Here is a 22,432-nt window from a genome sequence, read left to right on the forward strand (position 1 = left end):
GACTCACAGCCTTATAAAATGCACTGTTTGCTTGATGTTTGCAGAGCAATCGGGTACGGGACATGATACTGCCAAGGGGGATGTCTTTGTGTGTGCGCGATGCAAGGAGTGTATCGATATCAGGCAACAACTTGGCGTTCTTGTGGGCCTATATGAGAGCTTGAAGGACAGGGTGGATGCCCTCGAAGAAACTAAATTGAGGGGCCCATCAAGCTCTCAGCTGCCCACATCAACGCCAGAGCTTGCACTTCGGCATCGCGTGACACAGAGACAACCCCCAAGGCAGAATGCGCTGGTCCCGAAGGAACTAGTAGTTGTTGGTGACTGTTGTCAGGGAAACGGGGAACATGCTTTGTAAAAAAGATAGGTGGAACAGGACCAGGGTATGTCTGCCAGGGGCAAAGGTTGATGACGTTGTAGAGCGAATATCATCTTTTAAGGGCACAAAAGGTGATATAGTTGTACACGTTGGCACTAATAATATTAAGAGTAGGAGACCGGCAGAATTACTTAACAAGTACAGGTCACTGTTGAACAAAAGCCGAGAATTAGGGTTGAATTTGAAAGTGTCTGCAATTCTGCCCAGACACGATAGGAGGGAGTATATGATGAGAGCCTTGTCGATCAATTCGGCCCTGGAAAGATTGTGCAAGGCTCAAGGGGTAGAATTTTTTTCAGCCTGGACTGTACTTGTTAACAGGAGAGATTGCTTCTACAGGGATGGGATACACTTAAATAGAAAGGGTGCAAGAATATTTGCTAATGCTATCGAGGCAGTGTTAAGTGGGTCGGAAAACTGCTAGCTTGGGGGGAGACAAAGACCAATAGATTGACAGTAGCCACTGGCATAGGTGAAAGAGATTCTTGCACTGCTTCTATTAGAATGAGCAGAAGCCTGAAAAACAAGATGCATGGTATTTCAGAGACTGCTGGGAGCCATTGCGGTACAAGTAAACACATGGGTTGTGTTAGGGTAGCTAAGAATAGAAACAGGTGCAGGTATACTTGCGTGTACACCAATGCTAGGAGTTTAGTAAATAAATTTGATGAATTTGAGGTATTGCTCTAAACATCGAAGGCAGATATTGTTGGGATATCAGACACGTGGTGTCACACAGATATAAGGGATGCAGAACTGCAATTTGGGGAGTACAACGTCTACAGAAAGGATAGACAGGATAGGAAAGGGGGGAGGGGTTATGCTATTAGTTAAGAAACACAAAAACCAAGGAAGTGAAGCCAGTCGACATCGCTGGACAGTGCAGTGTTGAGTCAGTTTGGTGTGACATAAACATTGGGAGATCAAAATTGAGAGTAGGAGTGTGCTATAGGCCTAATGACTTTGATGAGTATAATAAGGAACTGTACAGGGAAATAGAGTGGGCCAGTAAATCAGAGAGTCTTATAATGGGAGATTTTAATTTCCCAGATATTGACTGGAATTTGGGGGCTGGTTACTCACACACTAGCAGGGCTTTTGTGGATTTATTGGATGATTGTTTTCTACATCAGCATGTTCGGGAGGCAACTAGAGGGAGTAATACTCTTGATTTGATTATGAGCAGTGATTCTTCATGCATTAAGAATCTGCAGATAAATGAACCACTAGGTGGCAGTGATCACAGTGTGCTGAAGTGGGATTTACTCAAAGAGGTAACTACCATTAGGGGTAAAGGGAAGGGTTATTGCTTCCGTAAAGGCGACTACGATGGACTGAGACAGTATTTAAATTCTATACAGTGGGACCAACTGATGATGTTACCAACAGCAAATTCAAAATGGGAAGCATTCAAAGAACTTATCTTGGAAGCTACTAGGCTTTAAATACCAACTAAGAAATATTGTTCAAGGTTTAGGCCAAAATGGATGTCAGATGAACTAATGAGGCATATGGCAGAGAAGAAAAATGCATGGGATACATACAAATTAACACATGACACAGAAGCCTATGATAGATACAAGTTGATATGCAACCAAGTTACAAAGGAGGTTAGGCAGGCGAAGGCAGATTACGAGAAATCCTTGGCAAGGGATGCAAAGAAAAACAGCAAAGAGTTCTTTACTTATGTAAACTCTAGAAGGAAGGGGATAAATCAGATTGGTCCACTTGATATTGATGGGTCAACTGTTGATGATTCTGCTCAGGTAGCTAACAAACTAAATGAATATTGTGCATCGACATTCACACATGAGGAGTTATTCAGCGAGGGGAATGCCAGAGGTGTATTCAACTCTAGCAGTAAGCTACAGAATCTTGAAATAACTGGGAGTAAAGTGGAGGAGAAACTGTTGAAGATAAACACAAGAAAGGCACCCGGGGTGGATGGGATCTATCCAGTTATATTAAAGGAGGCAGCAAAGGAAGTAAGCAAACCCTTAGCCATAATTATGAGAGCTTCCTTGGACTCAGGGGAGGTACCCATAGACTGGAAATGTGCAAATGTGACCCCAATTCACAAAGGAGGATCAAAGGCTGACACAAGTAATTATAGACCTGTGAGCTTTACTTCTGTTCCAGGAAAATTAATGGAGGCACTGGTTAAAGAAGCACTGCAGGATCATTTAGACAAGACTTTAGTTATAGCTCAGACACAGCATGGTTTTGTTAAGGGGAAGTCTTGCCTGACCAACTTGATTGGATACTATGATGCAGTCACAAAAGAACTGGATGCGGGGAATAACTTTGATATTATATACTTGGATCTTAGAAAGGCTTTTGATACTGTTGCACATGGAAGACTGCTACACAAATTGGAGCAGTGTGACATTGGAGGCAAATTGCTGCTATGGATAAAGGGGTGGTTGAGGGCGAGAAGAGAGAGAGTGGTAATCAATGGACACTGCTCATCGTGGAGTCCCTCAGGGCTCAGTGTTGGGTCCATTATTGTTTTCTGTATTTATAAATGATATTGATGATGGTATATCGGGCTTAATGTCCAAGTTCGCAGACGATACAAAGGTTGGCAGGGTTGTCAATGACACTACTGACACTATGCTGCTGCAACAGGATCTGGAAAGGTTGAGCAGATGGGCTGAGAGGTGGCAAATGAAGTTTAACATTGACAAATGTAAAGTACTACACATGGGAAACAGCAACCCCAGAGCAACGTATCAACTCTGTGGTACTACACTGACAGTGGTAGAGAATGAAAGGGACTTGGGGGTGGTTGTGCAGGCAGATATGAACTTCTCTGAGCAGTGCAGACGGGCTGCAAGAGTAGCTCATGGAGTATTGTCAATGATATATAGGAATTTTTCCAGCAGGGATAAGGAGGTGATTATTCCATTGTATAAGGCGATGGTCAGGCCACACCTAGAGTACTGTATACAGGTCTGGAGGCCTCATTTCAAGAAGGATGTAGAGCTGCTGGAACGAGTACAGAGAAGGGCAACAAGATTAGTGAATGGAACAAAGGGGTGCTCTTACGAAGAAAGGCTTAAGTTTTGTAAATTACAGTGTCTGGAGACTAGGCACCAGCGAGGTGATCTGATAGAGGTGTATAAAGCCTTGAATGGTTTAAGCATGATCAATGCTGGTGGGATTCTTCCTCTAGCTCAGAAAAATCACCTGAGAGGGCATAAATTCAAATTGAGGAAAGACAGATGTAGGATAGATGTGCGGAAATTTGCCTTTAGCCAGCGGGTGGTTGGTTGGTGGAACAGACTTCCATCCCTTGTGGTGGAGGTTGATAGCCTAAATAAGTTTAAGGCTCAGCTGGACAGGTATTTTGAACGAACAGAGGGGTGAAGTGGAAGTGGGGTTTTTTTTTTTTTTTGGCTGATGCTGCATAAGCTTGCTTTCTTGCATCAAATGCCTCTACTAATGCTAATGCTAATAATATACCGTTGAACTTGGTTATAGTGAGCATCAAGATACCAGCAGTATTTCTTTGTTATAACCATTACTCACTATATCAGTGATGAGTTAAATCTACCTCCTATTTTTTTTTTTGTTTTCAATAACTTCATAAAAATAATAAAAAAAAATGAAAAGAAATATTAGAGAGAAAAAAAAATTATTATCTACCTACATATTTGTATTAGTATGCTTGTATAAACTACAATACATTTAATATTAAACACAATTTGTCTGTAATTAAAAACAATACTAATTAATAATAAACACAATTTCCTGTTTTTCCAGCATTATAGATGTCTTCATCATTGAAATCTTTCCTGTTTTCTGCCCAAAAATGGATTGAGATTCTCCACTAATTTTTGCGTAAACGATGTTATGTCAGTTTTTAAATCAATTCAGCCAACCCAACTGTCGTTGTTTAGCAAATTTTTCTGCTTGAGTCTTCAATATTGGACTGTCTATTGAAAATCCAGCACTTTTATGTGTAGTGAACCATTGAAGCAGTGCTTCATCGACATTTGTAACCTCACACTTTCTCCAGTGAAAGAAAACTTTTTACACACTTCAAAATTTTTTGCACCACGTTCTAATTCACAAATAATTTCAAATTTTTTGCAAATCTAGAGACACTTTCTCTTGTCAGTAAAAATGTTTCCGAAGGAATGATTCTTTCTAACTGATTTTACTTTAAATTTACATTAAAGTGATCTGCATACCAATCTGCATAGTTATTCTTTCCAAAATTCTTAGAAGTCCCAAAATAAATTGTGGGTAAAGTACCTGCCCGGCAACCCAAAGGTCGCGGGTTCGATTCCCGCCTCGGGCTTGGATCAAAGTACTGCAAAAACCTTGGGAGGTGCAATATGGCCACAGAAGCCGATGCGCCAACAACTACCAAATCAAAAAAAAAAAAAAAAAAAAAACCAAAATAAATTTATGATTCAGTGAATACGAGACAATCTGTAAATAGGGTAATGCGACCATAGAAATTACAAGTGGAATGCCAATGCACTATTGTATAACCCCCCATCCTTAAAAGGACGGGGGTTATACAATAACCTAACCTTATAATAGTGACCTAACCTTAAAAGGTTAGGTCATTTGCCATCACAAGAGGCATTACAAAAGTAATGTCCCTTAGTTTATAATATCACCACTGGATGGTGCAGCCATTGCAGCTAGGTTCTCCCACCATGTAGTTGATAGTTTATAGTTAGTACATGTGCAGTAGTGTTTCCAATTTAGTCTGAAATGGAAGTGTCTTTGAATGTCTGGTTCATTAAATGTGCAGTTAGTGAATTTCTGACTACTGAAAATGTTATGATTGGAGATGGATTGTGAATTCACCACTATGTTACAGACTGTCAGAGCAAGTGAGTCAAGGAATTTCATCATTAAAAATTTCCATGTCCAAAAAATTGCAAGTCTAGGCATCAGTTGGCAAAGTGATGTTGACTAATTTTTGTGGCTCTGTGGTTGTTACCCATACTGAATTTGTGGAAGAAGGGCCACAATCAGTTGTCTAATGCAGTGGTTCTCAATGCTTTATCATTCTAGCTGCATTAAAAGTTAAGATTCATGGCATGCATAAGTAGTGATTACCATTTAGCTCAATGAAGTTTTTCCTAATTTTGTGCAAGCTTGAAAAGGGCTGCAGTATACTAATGTACCAGAGCACACCAGTTGGTATCCTCTGGTACATTAGTCTACTGCAGTCCAGTGCATTGAGAATAGTGTATTGGCACACTTGGTATACTGTGGTCTAGTGTATTAGTATAGCTACTGGTGTAGTGTATTGAGAACTTGGACAAGGTCATGGAGAGGGGGAAATCAAAAAAGTAAGCCTGGTAGTATCACACTGTTGCTTCAATATGATGGTGCAAGATTTCACCACAACTGTGCAACATCAGTAAGAACATGTCATCAAGTCACTTTTTGTTGTTATTGCAAAAATCAAACATCTCAGAGGCAAAGGTAGGACTGAAGTGAAGTAGTTAAATCATTTGTGAAGAGATGGTTTGCTTTTTAGCTGAAAGGATTTTATTTGAGCAGCATACAAAAAATACTGAATGAAATTCATTGCATTTAGTTAAGTATCATTTTTTGATTTCCTTTAAAAGTTATGCACCAAGAGGCATCACTTTTCAGTGCACCCTCATTGAATATTAGAAATATTCTAGATTGCTAATTGCTACTGCTAGAAATATTTTCATCAATTTAAACATAGTGCAGTATGTTTAATATTTAATTTTTGTGCGTGAATCCACATTATAACACTTAAGCCTCAGAGTAATAACTGAGTTTTAATTTTCATTCTTAAAAGTAAACTGCTTACATTCAGATTAAAATTCATATTCTGTTAATAATATTTAATAATTTCTATTAATGCTTAGTTACTGATAAGTAGTTCAATGTAGAGAAGCTTTATGCATATGAACACATTGTTCTTTTAGCCGTACTGCAGAGCAGTTAATGAAAGAATCAGGCTGCCGTTTGGATCATCCTGCTGCTGCAAAGTTTCAAACTCATGTGATGGAAGGGCAATGGGCAAAAGTGAGTGTAGTAGTTAACATATAAGAAAGCTAAGAAGAGATTATCATTATTTGAATATAATATTGTAGATTGTTTGTTATTGCCAGTTTTTTTTTTCTTTCTTCATTGTAAATGATGGGAATACTAATTGAAATTTGAGCATTTATTTCATTTTCTAAATATGATTCCTTTAGCATGTCTTGGCACATAATAGCCACTGCTGCTAATGCGCCATAAAAATTTTAAACCTAAACCAATTAAGGGTGTAATATGAGGTACCAGTGTGCACACACACTGGTACCTCATATTACACCCTTAATTGGTACCTGAGAGCAGAATTTAGCACCATTTCTGTATTATGCAAAATAATGCTAAACAGAGTCACAGTAGCACTTATATAGCTGTGATTCCATCTTCATAACATTTAACTAAAGTATAGCATAGCTTCCTTGCACCCTCACTATTAAGCATTGCTGTCTGTACAGATACCATACTAAACATTATAATACAGAAATCATATACAATTATAGAAAGGGAAGGTTAACAAATAGAACTCAAAGATGTGTACATTTGCATTTAGCTGCAAATGCCGATTGATGCTGCCAGTGGAAATAAGCATAGTGACTAACGTTAGGCTGATCATTCACATGGCTGCAGCTGCATGAAACCATGTGAATTATTATTATTGGTGTGTAGTAGTAATGGTAAATGATGCAAGAAAGCAAGCTTATAGAGCATTAGCAAAAAAAAACCCTTCCCATTTCACCCATCCTTTCACTCCAAAAGTTTTTTTTCCGGCAATCAACCACCCACTGGCTAAAGGCAAATTTCTGCAACTGTCTTTCCTCAACTTGAATTTATGTCCAGATCATCTGTGAGGTGATCAGATCACCTTGCAGATGCCTAGTTTCCAGATGTTGCAATTTCTAGAAATGAAGCCTTTCTAGGTAGGAGCACCCTTTTGTTCCATTCACCAATCTGGTTGCCCTTCTCTGCACCCATTCCAGCAGATCTACCTCCTTTCTAAAGTGAGGCTTCCAGACCTATATACAGTAGTCAAGATGTGGCCTAACCATGGTCTTATACACAGGAATAATCACCTCCTTATCCCTGCTAGCAAAGTTTCTTTATATATCATTGACAAAACCCGATGAGATCTCACAATTGCGTCTTCGTAGCCAGGTGGGAAGGAGCAGCAGTGTGTAGCACACGCTTCTTGATTAGACCGGGGTTCGAGCCCATCACCACCAAATACGGAGGATTCGGAAAGGTCAGGGAATGACCACCACATATCCCGGAGCAATATGGCCTTAGTTGCTAATGCTCCTAAAAATCAAAATAAGATAACATAACAATTGTGTTCCAGGTCTTTTTCATTTTCCACTATCCTGAGTGTAGTACCACACAGTTGATAAGTTACTCTGTGGTTACTGCTACCAATGTGCAGTAACTTGCATTTGCCAATGTCAAACTTCAATTGCGATTTCTCAGCCCATTGACCCAATTTTCCTAGATCCTGTTGCAGCTTGCCTTGATAACTTTCATTAATCACATTGCCAACCTTTCTGTCAGCTGCAAACTTAGACATTAAACATGATATACCTTCATCAGTATCATTGATAAATATTGAAAACAATGGACCAGTATCGAAACTCCACTAATAACATTAGTCCACGAAGAGCAGTGTCCATTGATAACCATTCTCTGTCTTCTTTCACTTAACCATCCCTTTATCTATAGAAGAACTTGCCCTTAATGCCACACTGTTCCAGTGTGTACAGCAGTCTTTTATGTGCACCAGTATCAAAAGTCTTCCTGAAATCCAAGTATATGATGTCAAAATTATATTTTGCACCCAGTTCCTTTGTTACTGCATCATAGTAACTTATCAGATTGGTTAGACAAGACTGCCCCCGACAAATCCATGCTGTGTGATTGCAGTATAATTGCATGTCTGTTGAAATGGTTGTGGATAACATCTTGTACCAATGATTCCATTATTTTTCTTGCAACGTACATTAAGCTAACAGGTCAGTAATTACTCATGTTGCCTTTTGATCCTCCTTTATGAATTGGGATTTGTAAAATAATAAGAGAAGTTAAGAGAAGTTTACCTCAGTATAATACATAGAACACTTCCACAAGTATTCTACATATTATATTGAGGTAAACTTCTCTTATTATTTTACAAATATTTATATAAACGTAGAACATATTGAGCATTACAGCTCTGGTTCATAATATGAATTGGGGATATATTCACACTTTTCCAGTCCATAGGAAACTCTCCTAAATCCAAGAATGCTCTCATAATTATGTGTACCGATTTTGCTTTCCTCCTTTGCTACTTCCTTTAATTTAATTGGATAGATTCCAGGTGCCTCAGGTGACTTTTTTTTAAGTCCATTCTCAATTTCTCCCCCACCTTCCTTTCGGTTATCATAAAGTCATTTAACTCCTCGTTAGAGTTTGAAAAAGATATGGCATCTCCTTTCCTAAAGAATTTCTTTTCTGTGATTGTAAGTGCAAAATACCTAATCAATTTGTCTGCAACCCAAGCAGGGTCATCAACAGTTAACCAATTGACATTCAGTGGCCCAATGTGATCAACCCGCCTTCCTTCTACGGTTACTTTAACTATAGAAGGCTTTGCTGTTTTTCTTTGCATTCTTTGCCATAGACTTCTCATAATCTGCCTTAGCTTTCCTAATCTCTTTTGTGATTTGATTAGAGACTAATTTATATCTACTATAGGCTTCTGTATCACCTGATAATTTATATGCATCCCATGCAGTTTTCTTCTCTGCCACTTGTCTCAATAGTTCATATGACATCCATTTAGGTATAAGATTGAACAGTATTTCTTTGTTGGTATGAAAAGACTAGTAGCTTCTTTGATTACTTTTCTTAATACATCCCATATAAAAACTGTCTGAGACCTCTGCAGTCACCCTTATGAAAGCAAAAGTTTTTCCCTTTACCCTTGACAGCAGTTACGTCTTTAATTAAATTCCACATTAGTACACTGTGATCGCTGCCACCCAGAGGTTTTTTTACCCTCAGATGCTTAATGCATGAAGAATCACTGCTGATAACCAGATCAAGAGTATTGCTTCCTCGTGTCTCCTCTTTAACATGCTGCTGTAGAAAACAGTCCTCCAAGAAATCCACAAAAGTCTTTCTAGTGTTGTGAGTGACCAACCCACAAATTCCTGTCAACATCTGGAAAGTTAAAATCTCCAATTATAAGACATTCTGATTTCCTAGCCCACTCTGTTTCCTCGTATAGCTGTATGGTATGCTCATCACACATTAGCCCTATAACACACTCCTACTCTTAATTTTCTTTTCCCAGTGCTTATCTCACTCCGATAACACACTCCTACTCTTTAATTTTGTTTTTGCTTATCTCACTCCATACTGACTCAGCATTGCACGTCACCCAAGTCAACTGGATGATCTGCCTTAGATTTAATATTCTTCTTAACTAAGAGCATAACCCCTCCACCTTTCCAGTCTTGTGTTCCTTTCCGTATACATTGTACCCCATATTTAAATTCAGCATCATGTTTGAATGGCACCATGTCTCCTCTCTTTCTACAATGTCTGCATTCAACGACTTTATCAGTACTTCAAATACATAAAATTTATTTACAATGCTCCAAGCATTAGTGCTCATGAAAGCAATTGTTGTTGTTGTTATTTGGTTTTTAGGAGCATTAGCAACTAAGGCCATATTGCTCCTGGGATATGCGGTGGTCATTCCCTGACCTTTCCACATCCTCCGTATTTGGTGGTCATGGCTTAGAACCCCGGTCTAATCAAGAAGCATGTGCTACACACTGCTGCTCCTGCCCACCTGGCTACGGAGGAACCTGTAGTCATAAGATTAGCAGAAGATGTACTCTGTGAATTTTATTAAAAGCTAAGAGTATACTGTGTATATCAGGCTTATTAATTGAAGTCCAGAGGGTATATGGAGTATACCCGCACGTGTGTATGTGCTTGCTTGCTTCTGTGCATGTGTATATATATATATATAAAAATTGGGATAAATGTAAAGGTTATATCAGATCAGATTAATGCCATCAATAGTAGATTGAACATTACATCAGTCTGTAATTTAGTTATTATAGTAAAAGTATAATATGTACTATATAGATACTGAATATGTATATAAACATAACAGTATTTCCCAGCGGGCCATAAGGCCAATAACTTATAAAGACTAAGGTGTAGGTCTACAATGCCATATCCTGGAAATAAACATATAATTAGTAATAATATATAATATAATAATGATTATGTAGCTAATTATTGATATATAGATACATTGAAATGAACTTTTTCTAGGGCTAACCACTTTCAATATATCCCATCAATAATTAACAGAGCTATCTGTTTCTAATTGCCATCTGCCTGTTTAACTAAGTCCAATTAATAAACATAAAGGCTAATTTCGTTATAACTTAAATTTAGCAGCAAACAATTAAGATAACAGTTAGCCCGACAGATGAATATATAATAACTTCAAAATGAATATATAGAAAATAGAGGGCCAACTATAATTTTCAATTTCAGTTGTGATTTTATTTGAATTATATTTATGCAAAAGAAAGCTTCTGCTGACATAAGGAGAAAGGAAGTAGGGATAGTATAGTAATAGTACCTCAATTTCCCTCGAATTGCTCTAATAGATCTTGAGGTATGAAAAATTATGGTTAGATAGTGAAAAGTAAAGAAAACAGCTTTATATAATTGTACTTAGGATATATACCGGGAGCGTAACGGTCCGACCCTTTAGTAAGAGATCCTGGTATGGCTACAAGAGGACACCAGATGGTGTTTAATAGATAAAGATAATGACGAAATATAGAATAATAAGGAAATAAAGGAATGGCTAATTCCAAATGCCTAAATACTAGCTGATTTTATAATAAATTATAGACAATCTTTACTGATCAGTTAAATTAACCTGTTACTACCACATAGCATATGTTCTATGCTGAACAGATAATTAAGAATAGTTAAATAACCAATTTTAATAAATAAATAGGAGAAAACTGCTTACCACTTTGAACTGTAACTAAGTAAAAGAATGAAAATGTTGAGCACATGTTACTTTATACCAAACAATTAGTGACAACAGCGCCCTCTCAGTTCTGAATACTAAAGGACAAACTAAATAAAAAATAAATAATTTTAACCAAAAAACGGCGGTGCCCTCTGAATTTCGGAAAAGTTTTTGGACTAACTAATAAATTGAAATTATAGTTGAACTGTATACTGCAGAATTTGAAATTTTTTCAGAGAAAATACTAAGAAAATGAATAGACGGCTCTCAATTTTTTAGTATGCAAATTAACAAAAACAATTGGAATGAAAAACCTTTAAAATATTTTACAATATAGAAATGAAAATACCCTTTAAAAGATGAAATTGATTACTACCTTAAGAACAAATATAGGTAAAACTTTTTCAATGAATGTAAGCTATATGTTACATGCTCTAAAGGTAGTGCCTACTATATTCATATGTACAAGTCCTCAAAATGACTAATGTGAAAAGGAATGTTCTTAAATGTAATAGAAAAATATATGAACCAATGGAGGCTTATATTAAAATTGAGTTATGTTATTTATATAGAAAATACTTTTGTTATGATGTAATTTGGGTTTATATTATTGTGCCATTTATTTATAGCAATAAAAATGGCTTTATGAAGGTTTATAGCGATAAAATTAGCTGGAAATCCATTATCAATCAGCTTAGACCTAAATTCTGTGTTTTTTTTTTTTTTTTTTTTTTTTTTTTTCCTCTTTCTTTCTTTGTTAGTTGTTGACACATCGGCTTCTGTGGCCATAATGCACTTCCCAGAAACTTTGGGAAGTGCATTACCGAGGCGGGATTCAAACCCACGACCTGTGGGTTGACAGGCAGGCACTTTGCCTGGTCGGCACTATAAGTATTTCTATAATATTGTCATTATTGCATATTTTAGTCAGTCTAATGCTTTGAGAAACTATGATATTTTTGTGTATTCTCTTTGAAATATTAGTGCCAGTGTGCAAGGTTTATTGATTTAAATCTGAATTCTTTGCACTTATCATATACTTTAGTGTATAATGTTTTATCTTCTATGTAGATTTCTATATCTAGATAGATAGCTTTTTTTGTACTATACTTATTTGTACATTCTATCTCTAAATCTGGAGGGTAGTGGTTAACTACATCTATAAGAAAGTTGGGTTCATTTATCACTATTAGATCATCTATGTATCTGTAAAGTATAGGTTTTTAAATAAGGTTTTTAAATAAGTTTTTTTTAACTAAAAAAACTTATTTAAAAACTATTTTAAATAAGTTTTTTTTAACTAAAAAAACTTATTTAAAAACTATTTTAAATAAGTTTTAAATAACTTATTTAAAAACCTAGTTTTTAAATAACTAGGTTTTTAAATAAGTTTCTTTCAAAATGATGCAAATAGAGGTTAGTGACTAGACATGAGCTACAAGCCCCCATTGCTATACCTATATGTTGTTTATATATACTGTTTCCGTTAAAAATGTAACTGTTGAACAAACATAAGTTAAGTCATCCCAATATTTCTGTTGGCATGGTAATATGTTTTTATATTCCTTTTAATAATTATTAAAAACAGATTTTAAGTTGTTATGGGAAATACTAGTAAATAGGTTTTTAAAGTTTAAAATATTTATATGTTCTATAGTATTGGCGTTATTATTTAAATATTCTAATATTGGACTGTTATTAAGAATTATTCTAGATGTACCTATATTGCTTAATATGATATTTAGTAGGGCTTCCAGTTTTTGATGTTGGGAGCTTGGCATAACTATTCCTACATGATGTAATAAACTTGAATCCTATAGAAGATTTGTGCAACTTAGGTATACAATGTACATAGGAAATTTGGTGTTTGGATATATTAATTTTAAATTTTTGTGCATGGCCAGTAATTTCTTTACGATGGTGTTGTGGTTATTTGTTACCATTTTGTAAGTAGTGCTAAAGATTGTCTAATTTATTATAAAATCAGCAAGTATTTAGGCATTTGGAATTAGCCATTCCTTTATTTCCTTATTATTCTATATTTTCTCATTATCTTTATCTATCTATTAAACACCATCTGGTGTCCTCTTGTAGTCATACCAGGATCCCTTACTAAAGGGTCGGGCAATTGCGCTCTCAGTATATATATCCTAAGTACAATTATATAAAGCTGTTTTCTTTACTTTTCACTTTTTACTCTCTAACCCTAATTTTTCATACCTCAAGATACTATTGAGGTATGAAATATTGAGGTACTATTACTATACTTATCTCTACTTCCTTTCTCCTTATGTTAGCAGAAGCTTTCTTTTGCATAAATATAAATCAAATAAAATTACCACAACTGAAATTGAAAATTTTAGTTGGCCCTCTGTTTTCTATATTCTATATATTCATTTTGAAGTTATCTGTCGGGCTAACTTTTATCTTGCCTGTTTGCTGCTAAATTTAAGTTATAACCAAATTAGCCTTTGTTTATTGATTGGACTTAGTTAAACAGGCAGATGGCAATCAGAAACAGATAGCTCTGTTAATTATTGGTGTGATATATTGTGAAAGGGGTTAACACAAGAAAAAGTTCCTTTCAATGTATCTATATGCCGTTGCCTCTGCCTTAGGAGTGTCTCATTGCAGTGTACAGTGTGTCTGGCACGACGATTCCTTACACCCCTTTCATCTCCAAAGGGTTCAGTTACTGCTTCCCCAAGATCATCCTGCATGTATGGCTTTTGCGCAGTGGTTTCTCCAAGAAAGTGTTCAGGACTTGAATTTTCCAGCCTATGTTTTGGTCACGGATGAGGCTTATTTCACTCGGGAAGGCTTATTCAATCAGCACAATGCTCATGTGTGGGCTCACGACAACCCACACGGTGTGCGCCCCATGCAGCACAATATCGCTTCACTTTGCAATAAATGTGTGGGCAGGTATGGTCGGTGACGACTGCTTCGTTGGCTCATACCTGTTACCATCCCGCATGAACTACGCTAAATATCGGATCTTTCTTGAACAAGTTCTACCAGGGTTACTTGATGATGTTCCAGCAAAAGTGAGATGCAACATTTGGTTTCAACATGATGGGGCGCCTACCCATTCTGGAAGGTGTGTTCGTGACCATTTGAAGAGGCGTTTTGGGCATCGATGGATTGGCCGTGGTGGACACGTTGCCTGGCCCTCCATGCTCACCTGATTTATCGAGCCTTGATTTCTTTCTGTGGGAGGCCCTCAAATCTATTGTGTATGAATCGCCTGTGGAGATGGAAATGGATCTCGTGGCGAGACTCGTCTGCGCTGCTGCTACTATCAAAGAAACTCCAGGTGTGTTCGACTGTGTCAGCCAATCCATGCTGCATCAGTGTCACGCATTGCATCGAGTCTCATGGTGGAACCTTCGAGCATCTGTTGTAACATCACGAAATGCATCCACTCGTACTCCATTGTTAATATTATGTCAAATAAATGTTTGCCACTAATTACTGTCTTGTGTCATTTCTGCTTCTTGTGCCTCTGCTACTACTTTCCCGTGACATTTCTGGTTATGGGTTCCTCTGCGATTCACATTCCTTTAGATGTTACCTACCTCCCCTAAACGTTTGTACCAATATTTTTGAGACACCCTGTATATTAAAATTAATAAAACTAAGTATTTGCTAAGAATCAAATTCTAATTTTTTTTTTTTTTTTTTTTAAATTTTCAGTAAATATTTTAATAATTGAAAACAGGCCTTGAGATTCAGGTTGGATATCACAAAACTTTTTAGTGACTACTGTCAAACTGAATTAACATAAATTTAAAGTAAATAAATAATATCTACATAAAATACTAAAACAGATAAAAAATAAAATAGAAGCATTAAAATACAATAAGATAAAAGTGTTAAAATAGAATAAAATATGGACAAAACTAATAAAATATACAGTAGCTTTCGAGACGAAGTGCCTTTTCATCATCTTAGTCAGTGTATTGCAGTATATATATATGTTGGTAAAAACAGCAACAAAAGTCAATTGAGCATGACATGCATCACAAGCCTGGTATCGGAAGAGCAGAATTATGTATACGTGACAATCGCCAGCACTCATCGCACTGCAAAACAGTAGATTCTATGATGGTGTGCAAGTGCACTCCCTTATTGCGATTTATGGTGGTATTACTTCTAGCCATGAGCACTGGTAGTAATCACATGAATAATCGACGATTTCAATATTCCGTCGGAGATCAAGATTATGCTGCTCAACTTAGTAATGCTCTATGACTGTGGAGTGTTCAAAACTAGCTGTTTGAAGAGCCACCTCATGTTCAGAAACCTGATATTTCAATCTCCTGGCAGACTCGCCTACATAACACCTCCCACAATTCAGACATGTAATGCAGTATATGAACCACTCTGTAGGAGAGGAACGGGTGTTTTCGCCTTAGAAATAACAGAATGTAATTTCTTCCCTGGAAGTTGCACACATTGTATATGGTGGAGATGCAAAATCCTAGCAAGCCATTCTGACACGTCCGGATAATTGGATGTAGGTGGTAGAAATAAATTTATGGATGCGAGAAGGGTTAGATTGCTCAACAAATTCTTGAGCCTGGAGGTCACATCTATCTAGAACCTGTGGTGGATAACTGCAATTTGAAAGCTCCACCCTAATTTTGGAAACCTCTAATTGCCTGTCACCAGTTGAACTAGAGTCCAACCAAGCGCGCGAGATTAAAGTGAGAGCAGTGGTGCACAAATGACCAAGGGCATGCGCTGATGACCCATAGTTGGTAAATTGGTCTATGTACGTTGACTTCCTAAAAACAGAAGTTACAAAATGCAAACTTATGTGTTGGAATAAAACATTGAAAAAATTAAGAGAATTATTGTCCTTCTGTTTAATCGTAAACTGAATGAAAGGTGACAGGAAATTAAGATATTGCAGCAGTCGAGTTTCTAACCCCTGAGGGACAATGGTGATGATAACGTCAACATAACACCAGGAAGTGATAGGAACAGATAAGTTCAAGAAAATCTGACTCTCAAGTTCTTCTCTGACAATATTGGCCACAATAGGACTAACAGGGACACCCATAGCTGTGCCTTGTATTTAGCGAAACAGAGTCACTGAACATGATCATGCCTCCCTTTAGACACACACAGATTGAGAGTAGTACAAATATCATCCGTAGAGAGTGGGTTCTGTCTCCTAATGTGGTATCGCCGTTCAAAAGACATCACGCACAGGCAATAGCCTGTCGTATTGGGACAGAAGTGAACTGGGAAACCACATCAAAGGAGACCATAACCTCACTCTCAGAAATAGTAAAATCTTTAATTATATGCAAAAAAATGCATACTACTAGAAACAGTGTAAACAGTTTTTTTCAACAAGGGATGCTAATAACTTAGAAACATATTTAGAAAGTTTGTACGTATGTGTATTGCAACAAGAGACAATGGGCTGCAAAGGAATACCAGGTTTATGGATCTTTGGAAGCCCAGAAAACTGGGAGTCGACAACCTGTTGCATGAAGCTTTCAGCGAACGTTTTTGGTAATTTTACCTAAAAACCAGGTATACGCTAGTTTATTAACTTTAGATTCCAACTTCTCCAACGCTTTAACAGGGGAGTCTTGCACAGTTTCATAAGCTTGCTAATCCTGCAATAGAACAAGGACCTTATGAAGATACTCAGACTTGTCCAGGACAACGGTGCACCGTCCCTTATCTACAGGAGGACTACAATAGTGTCATCTTTGCACAAAGAAGGTGCTTCCCGATGACTTTGCTCGAGGTTGTTATTGATAGGCCGGACGTGTTGCAAAATAGAAACTGTTTTAAAGCAAATTACGTTAGCAGTCTCTTCAGGTAGCTTGTCGAGAGATGCTTCAACACCCATAGTCAAATGTATGACGGGATTTACAGGGAAGGACTGCAAACTTTATGCTGAGGGTTAAGAGAATGCTTTGCTCCTTTGATAATTGTTTGCTACTGAAATTCAAAACAAACTCTGAGTTATCTCTCATGCGTGTGCTCCTAACAGTATATGCTTCTTGTAATAAAGTGTTATATTTCGATGACTTTGCCCGAGGTTGTTATTGATAGGCCGGATGTGTTGTAAAATAGAAACTGTTTTAAAGCAAATTACGTTAGCAGTCTCTTCAGGTAGCTTGTCGAGAGATGCTTCAACACCCATAGTCAAATGTATGACGGGATTTACAGGGAAGGACTGAAAACTTTATGCTGAGGGCTAAGAGAATGCTTTGCTCCTTTGATAATTGTTTGCTACTCAAATTCAAAACAAACTCTGAGTTATCTCTCATGCGTGTGCTCCTAACAGTATATGCTTCTCGTAATAAAGTGTTATATTTATTCTGCTGATGTGCACGATAAGCCTCTGTCAAACGTATGGCCTGGGAACATGAATCACTAAATATAGTAGAATATATAGGAATAGAAATTAAACCTCTTAATTCCTACATAAGCCTGGATTTATTCATTACTGATCCTTTTCAATTCCTGATACACACTACCGATCCAAATTCCCAAAGTTTTCAAACCAAAGTCAAAACACATTTGTTTTGCCTGTCTCATATGGTCATAGGAAAAAGGTTCCTTGAATCCAAATCCTCTGGGAATAATACGATGAGCTTTACACCAAAGTGCAAATGCTGTCTATTACGTGCTCCAGGCATAAACAATTTCTGCAAACTGACTGTAACACCTACACATAATAGCCATACATTAAATGGACATAGGAAAACAGGCTTTGAGTGTCGGGTTACATATCACAAAACTTTCTAGTGACGACTGACAAACTGAATTAACATAAATTTAAAATAAATTTATTAAAAGTAAATAAATTATATCTACATAAAATAATAAAAGAGATATAAAATACAAGCATCAAAATACGATAAAATATGGACAAAGCTAATAAAATATGCAGTAACTTTCGAGACGAAGAGCCTCTTCATCAGCTTAGTCAGTGAATGGTATATTGCAGTGTATATATATATATATACACAGTGAAACTTTCCTTTAATGGACAGCCATGGGGAACGAAAATGTGTCCGTTAACAAGAAGTCTGAGGGAGAAAAAAAGAAAAAGAAAAATCGTTAAACGTTTAATGTAAAATTAAATTAAATTATATACAGATTTTGCACAATATTTTTGTAAATAATATACATACAGTTGTGCTATGCATATTATGACTTTATCTTAAGAAAAATACATACAGTAATCACTTATTTTCTTCTGCACATTCTTCCGGCTGATAATTTTGTTTTCAACATTTGTTTGGAGTGAAGAAACCATCGAAAGTCCTTCAGTATCTTCTTCAGCGGCGAAAAACATTTTTAAACGATTGATTTGTATGAGCGCTTCTATTTTCATCGGTAGTTCGTCGTTAATATGTTCTTTGACAGAATGACCTCCTTCCATTTCTTCATCCTCATGAGGAACTTCTTGAAAAATATCGATGATAATGTCGTTGATATCTAGAGCACCATCTTCTGTATTGAGGTTGGAGTCTCTATCTTTGTAGCCAGGGTCACTTGTAGCGGAAGTATCGTACATTATCAATAGATGTTGAAGTTCTTGTTCTTCTTGGTGCTCCACATTGCTGTTCACAACTTCAATTTTTGTGTTTGAGAAGCCAGACTTGACAAAACAGTTCACGACAGTTTGTTTTCTAATTGCGTTTACTGAAGAGGAAATCCATTGAATCGCATGTAGGATGCTGATTTTCTTTGCAAGGTCACTCGCACATGTTATATCGTTCATGTTTTCAATGAGATGTCTTAAAACACGTTTTCTGTAGTGAAGTTTAAAATTTTTTATTATCCCTTGATCCAAGGGCTGACACTCTGCAGATGTGTTTGGTGGCAGAAAAATGATTTGAATGTTGGACAATTCAATGTGCGGGTGAGATGCAGCATTATCCATGAAAAGAATAATTTTTCTGTTTTGACGAATCATGTTTTGGTTAAAGTGACTTATCCATTCGCTCATGATATCTCGTGTCATCCACGCTTTTTTATTAGACTTCCAGTCAACATCCAAAAGATTCAACTTTATGCCCTTGAAACAACGAGGATTTTGTGGGTTTCCTATAACAAGAGGTTGTTCAAAGTCTCCCAGCATATTTGTACACAATAGTACAGTCAAGCGTTCCTTAGAAATTTTTCCGCCCTGGCACTTTTCGTTTTTTAGACTCATTGTTTTTTTAGGAAGAGCTTTAAAAAAACAACCCTGTTTCGTCAGTTGTAAATATCCTTAGCTTCAAAATCATGACATAAATCTTCCAGTTTGACGGTCCGCTCTGTTACAACCCCAGCATCAACAGATCCACCTTCACCACTTACGGTTTTCCAAGAAATTCTATGCCGAGTTTTGAACTTGTCTAGCCATCCCACAGAAGCTTTGAACTCAGTTACTCCTTGATTTCGCAACCTCCAAAGCCTTTTCCCTAATAATAGGCCCATTAATGGGAATTTTTTTAGCACGTGCGCGACAAATTTGAAGTCCAACAGTTTTCGGGAATGAGTTTTGAACCTGATCATTTACGGGTTGCCAAAATTGTTTGAGCAGTTCATTTTTTTTCTTTAGGATGTCGCTTACCTGTGTCTTCCCGATTTTGAATTTTGCAGCGAGATTGCGAACACTATTTTTTTGCCGATCATATGCATTAATGAGTTCGACGTTATCTTTTAAAGTTAAATGTTTACGAGAAGACATTGTGCACTTCACACGACACTGAACAAAACTGAAAAGACGAAAGGCCGACCATATTCCCCCACCTGCACATACCGAATTCATCAGAAGTTTTACACGTGCCTTAAAATTCTTGAAAAAGGGTTTAGAACCGCGACCTTGATAAAATTCAGAGAATCGGAAATAGAAAATAAACACACGATTGAGGCAATACGTGGAAGAAACGTTCCCAGAAAAAGGGCCATGAGCTCGCCTGCTGTCCGTTATGGGGAGATCAAATTAAGTGCTAATCTAAACGAAACAGTGCAGATTGCCTGTCCGCGTCCATTACAGAGAATGTCCGCTAGACAGAAGCTGCAAACACGTTAAAACCAATGGAGGTGAGTTGGGGAATTTGAAAATGTCCATTGTAGAGAGATGTCCGTTAACAAGAGGTGTCCGTTAGGAGAAGTTTCACTGTATATATGTTGGTTAAAATAGCAAAAGTCAATTGAGCATCATCATTCATCACGAGTCTGGTATCAGTAGAGCAGAATTACATATACGTGACAATCGCTGGCGCTCATTGCACTGGTACCATGAACCGCAATAAGGGAGTGCACTTGCACCCCTTTATGGGGTGCAAGTGCACTCCCTTATTGCGGTTCATGGTACTATTACTGATAGCTATGTACAGTGCCTCAAGCCACGAGCGCTGACGATAATCACTTTAATTTTCGAACTTCTAGTTTGAAAGCTCAGCAGTTCCTGAACATTATTGGGTTGATCAACATAATCTCGATCCCGACGGGATATTGAAATCGTCGTCTATTCACATGATTACCGCCAGCACTCGTGACTTGAGGCACTGCATATAGCTAGCAATAAATGTACCATGAATCCCAATAGGGGAGTGCACTTGTACCCCATTGTGGAATCTACTGTTTTCCAGCACAGCAAGTGCTGGTGATTGGCACATATACATAGTTCTGCTCTACCAACACTAGACTCATGAGGCTTGAGCATGCTCAGTTGACTTTTGCTGTTTTAACCAACATATATATTGCAATACACCATTCCCCAACTTAGCTGATGAAGAGGCACTTTGTCTCGAAAGCTACTGTATATTTTATTAGTTTTGACCATATTTTATTGTATTTTAAAGCTTTTATTTTATTTTATTTAATATCTATTTTAGTAATTTATGTAGATAATATTTATTTATTTTAAATTTGTTTATTCAATTTGTCGGTCATTTCTAAAAAGTTGTGATATTTTAATAATATTTGTTTTTTCAAGTCTTTCAAAATCAGAAGGTATACGCTATTCACCTAAAAAAAAAAAAAAAAAAAATCCAGAGTATATATATCGTGTATATCCTCTATTACAGCCCTGCATGCAATTATACATTTGTGTGTTCTTACTCTTAATTACCCTGACACAGCCTATGTATTGATTTGTTCTCTGATGATCCACAGGATGGCCTGAAATCAGAGACACCTTGCTTTCCAAGCTGCATGTACTAATAGTAGCAATGCAAGGATCACTTTTCTCTCTGCCTGCGGCTCTCATTAAACTATTAGTCTGTGTATCCCCTAAGCTAGCAGTTTTCCAACCCACATATCTCTGCCTGAATGGCATCAGCAGATATTCTTGCACCCCTTCCATCCAAGTTTATTTATCTCATCTGTGTTAAATGACTACTTTTCTTCAAAATTAGAGTGTTACTTATGGTTAATATAACAAAAATTCTATGAAAGCTTTTTTTTTTTTTTTTTTTTTCATTTCTTTCCTCATACTAGTTCCACAGACAGCTATAATCCCAAAACTACACACTCTCTCTCTCTCTCTCTCTCTCTCTCTCTCTCTCTCTCTCTCTCTCTCCCTGTTAACAAGCACAGACCAGCAGATAAAAATTCTATCCCCATGGCCCTTTTGCATTCTCTCCAAACTCAAATTGATTGAGAGGGCTCTCAACATATACTCCCTCAGATGGCGCCTCTGTAGCCAGGTGGGCAGGAGCAGCAGCAGTGCATAGCACATGCTTCTTGATGAGCCAGTGACCACCAAATACGGAGGATACGGAAAGGTCAGGGAATGACCACCGCATATCCCTGGAGCAATATGACCGTAGTTGCTAATGCTCCTAAAAAAAAAACCAAACAAACTCCCTCCGATCATGTCTGGGCAGAATTGCAGACACTTCCAAATTCAGTCCTGACTTGTAATTTTTTGCCAACATTGCCCTGTACTTGTTAAGTTCTCTTAATATCATTAGTGCCAATGTGTACAACAA

The 22,432-nt window shown here is 37.2% G+C and overlaps 1 protein-coding gene across 3 annotated transcripts in view; it reads left to right on the forward strand.

Annotated features, from left to right (window-relative positions):
- LOC150081797 (WD repeat-containing protein 26) overlaps positions 1–22,432 on the forward strand; it is a 597,339-nt gene that overhangs the window by 82,112 nt on the left and 492,795 nt on the right. For all 3 annotated transcript variants that reach the window (XM_090378893.1, XM_090378894.1, XM_090378895.1), the window contains one exon: positions 6,313–6,412. In XM_090378893.1, coding sequence (XP_090235019.1) covers positions 6,313–6,412 — 100 coding nt within the window. The remainder of the gene's footprint in view (positions 1–6,312; positions 6,413–22,432) is intronic.

This window comes from Mastigoproctus giganteus, chromosome 8 (assembly GCF_048544385.1).
Source record: "Mastigoproctus giganteus isolate SK-2022 chromosome 8, ASM4854438v1, whole genome shotgun sequence".
NCBI classification, from domain to species: Eukaryota; Metazoa; Arthropoda; class Arachnida; order Uropygi; family Thelyphonidae; genus Mastigoproctus; species Mastigoproctus giganteus.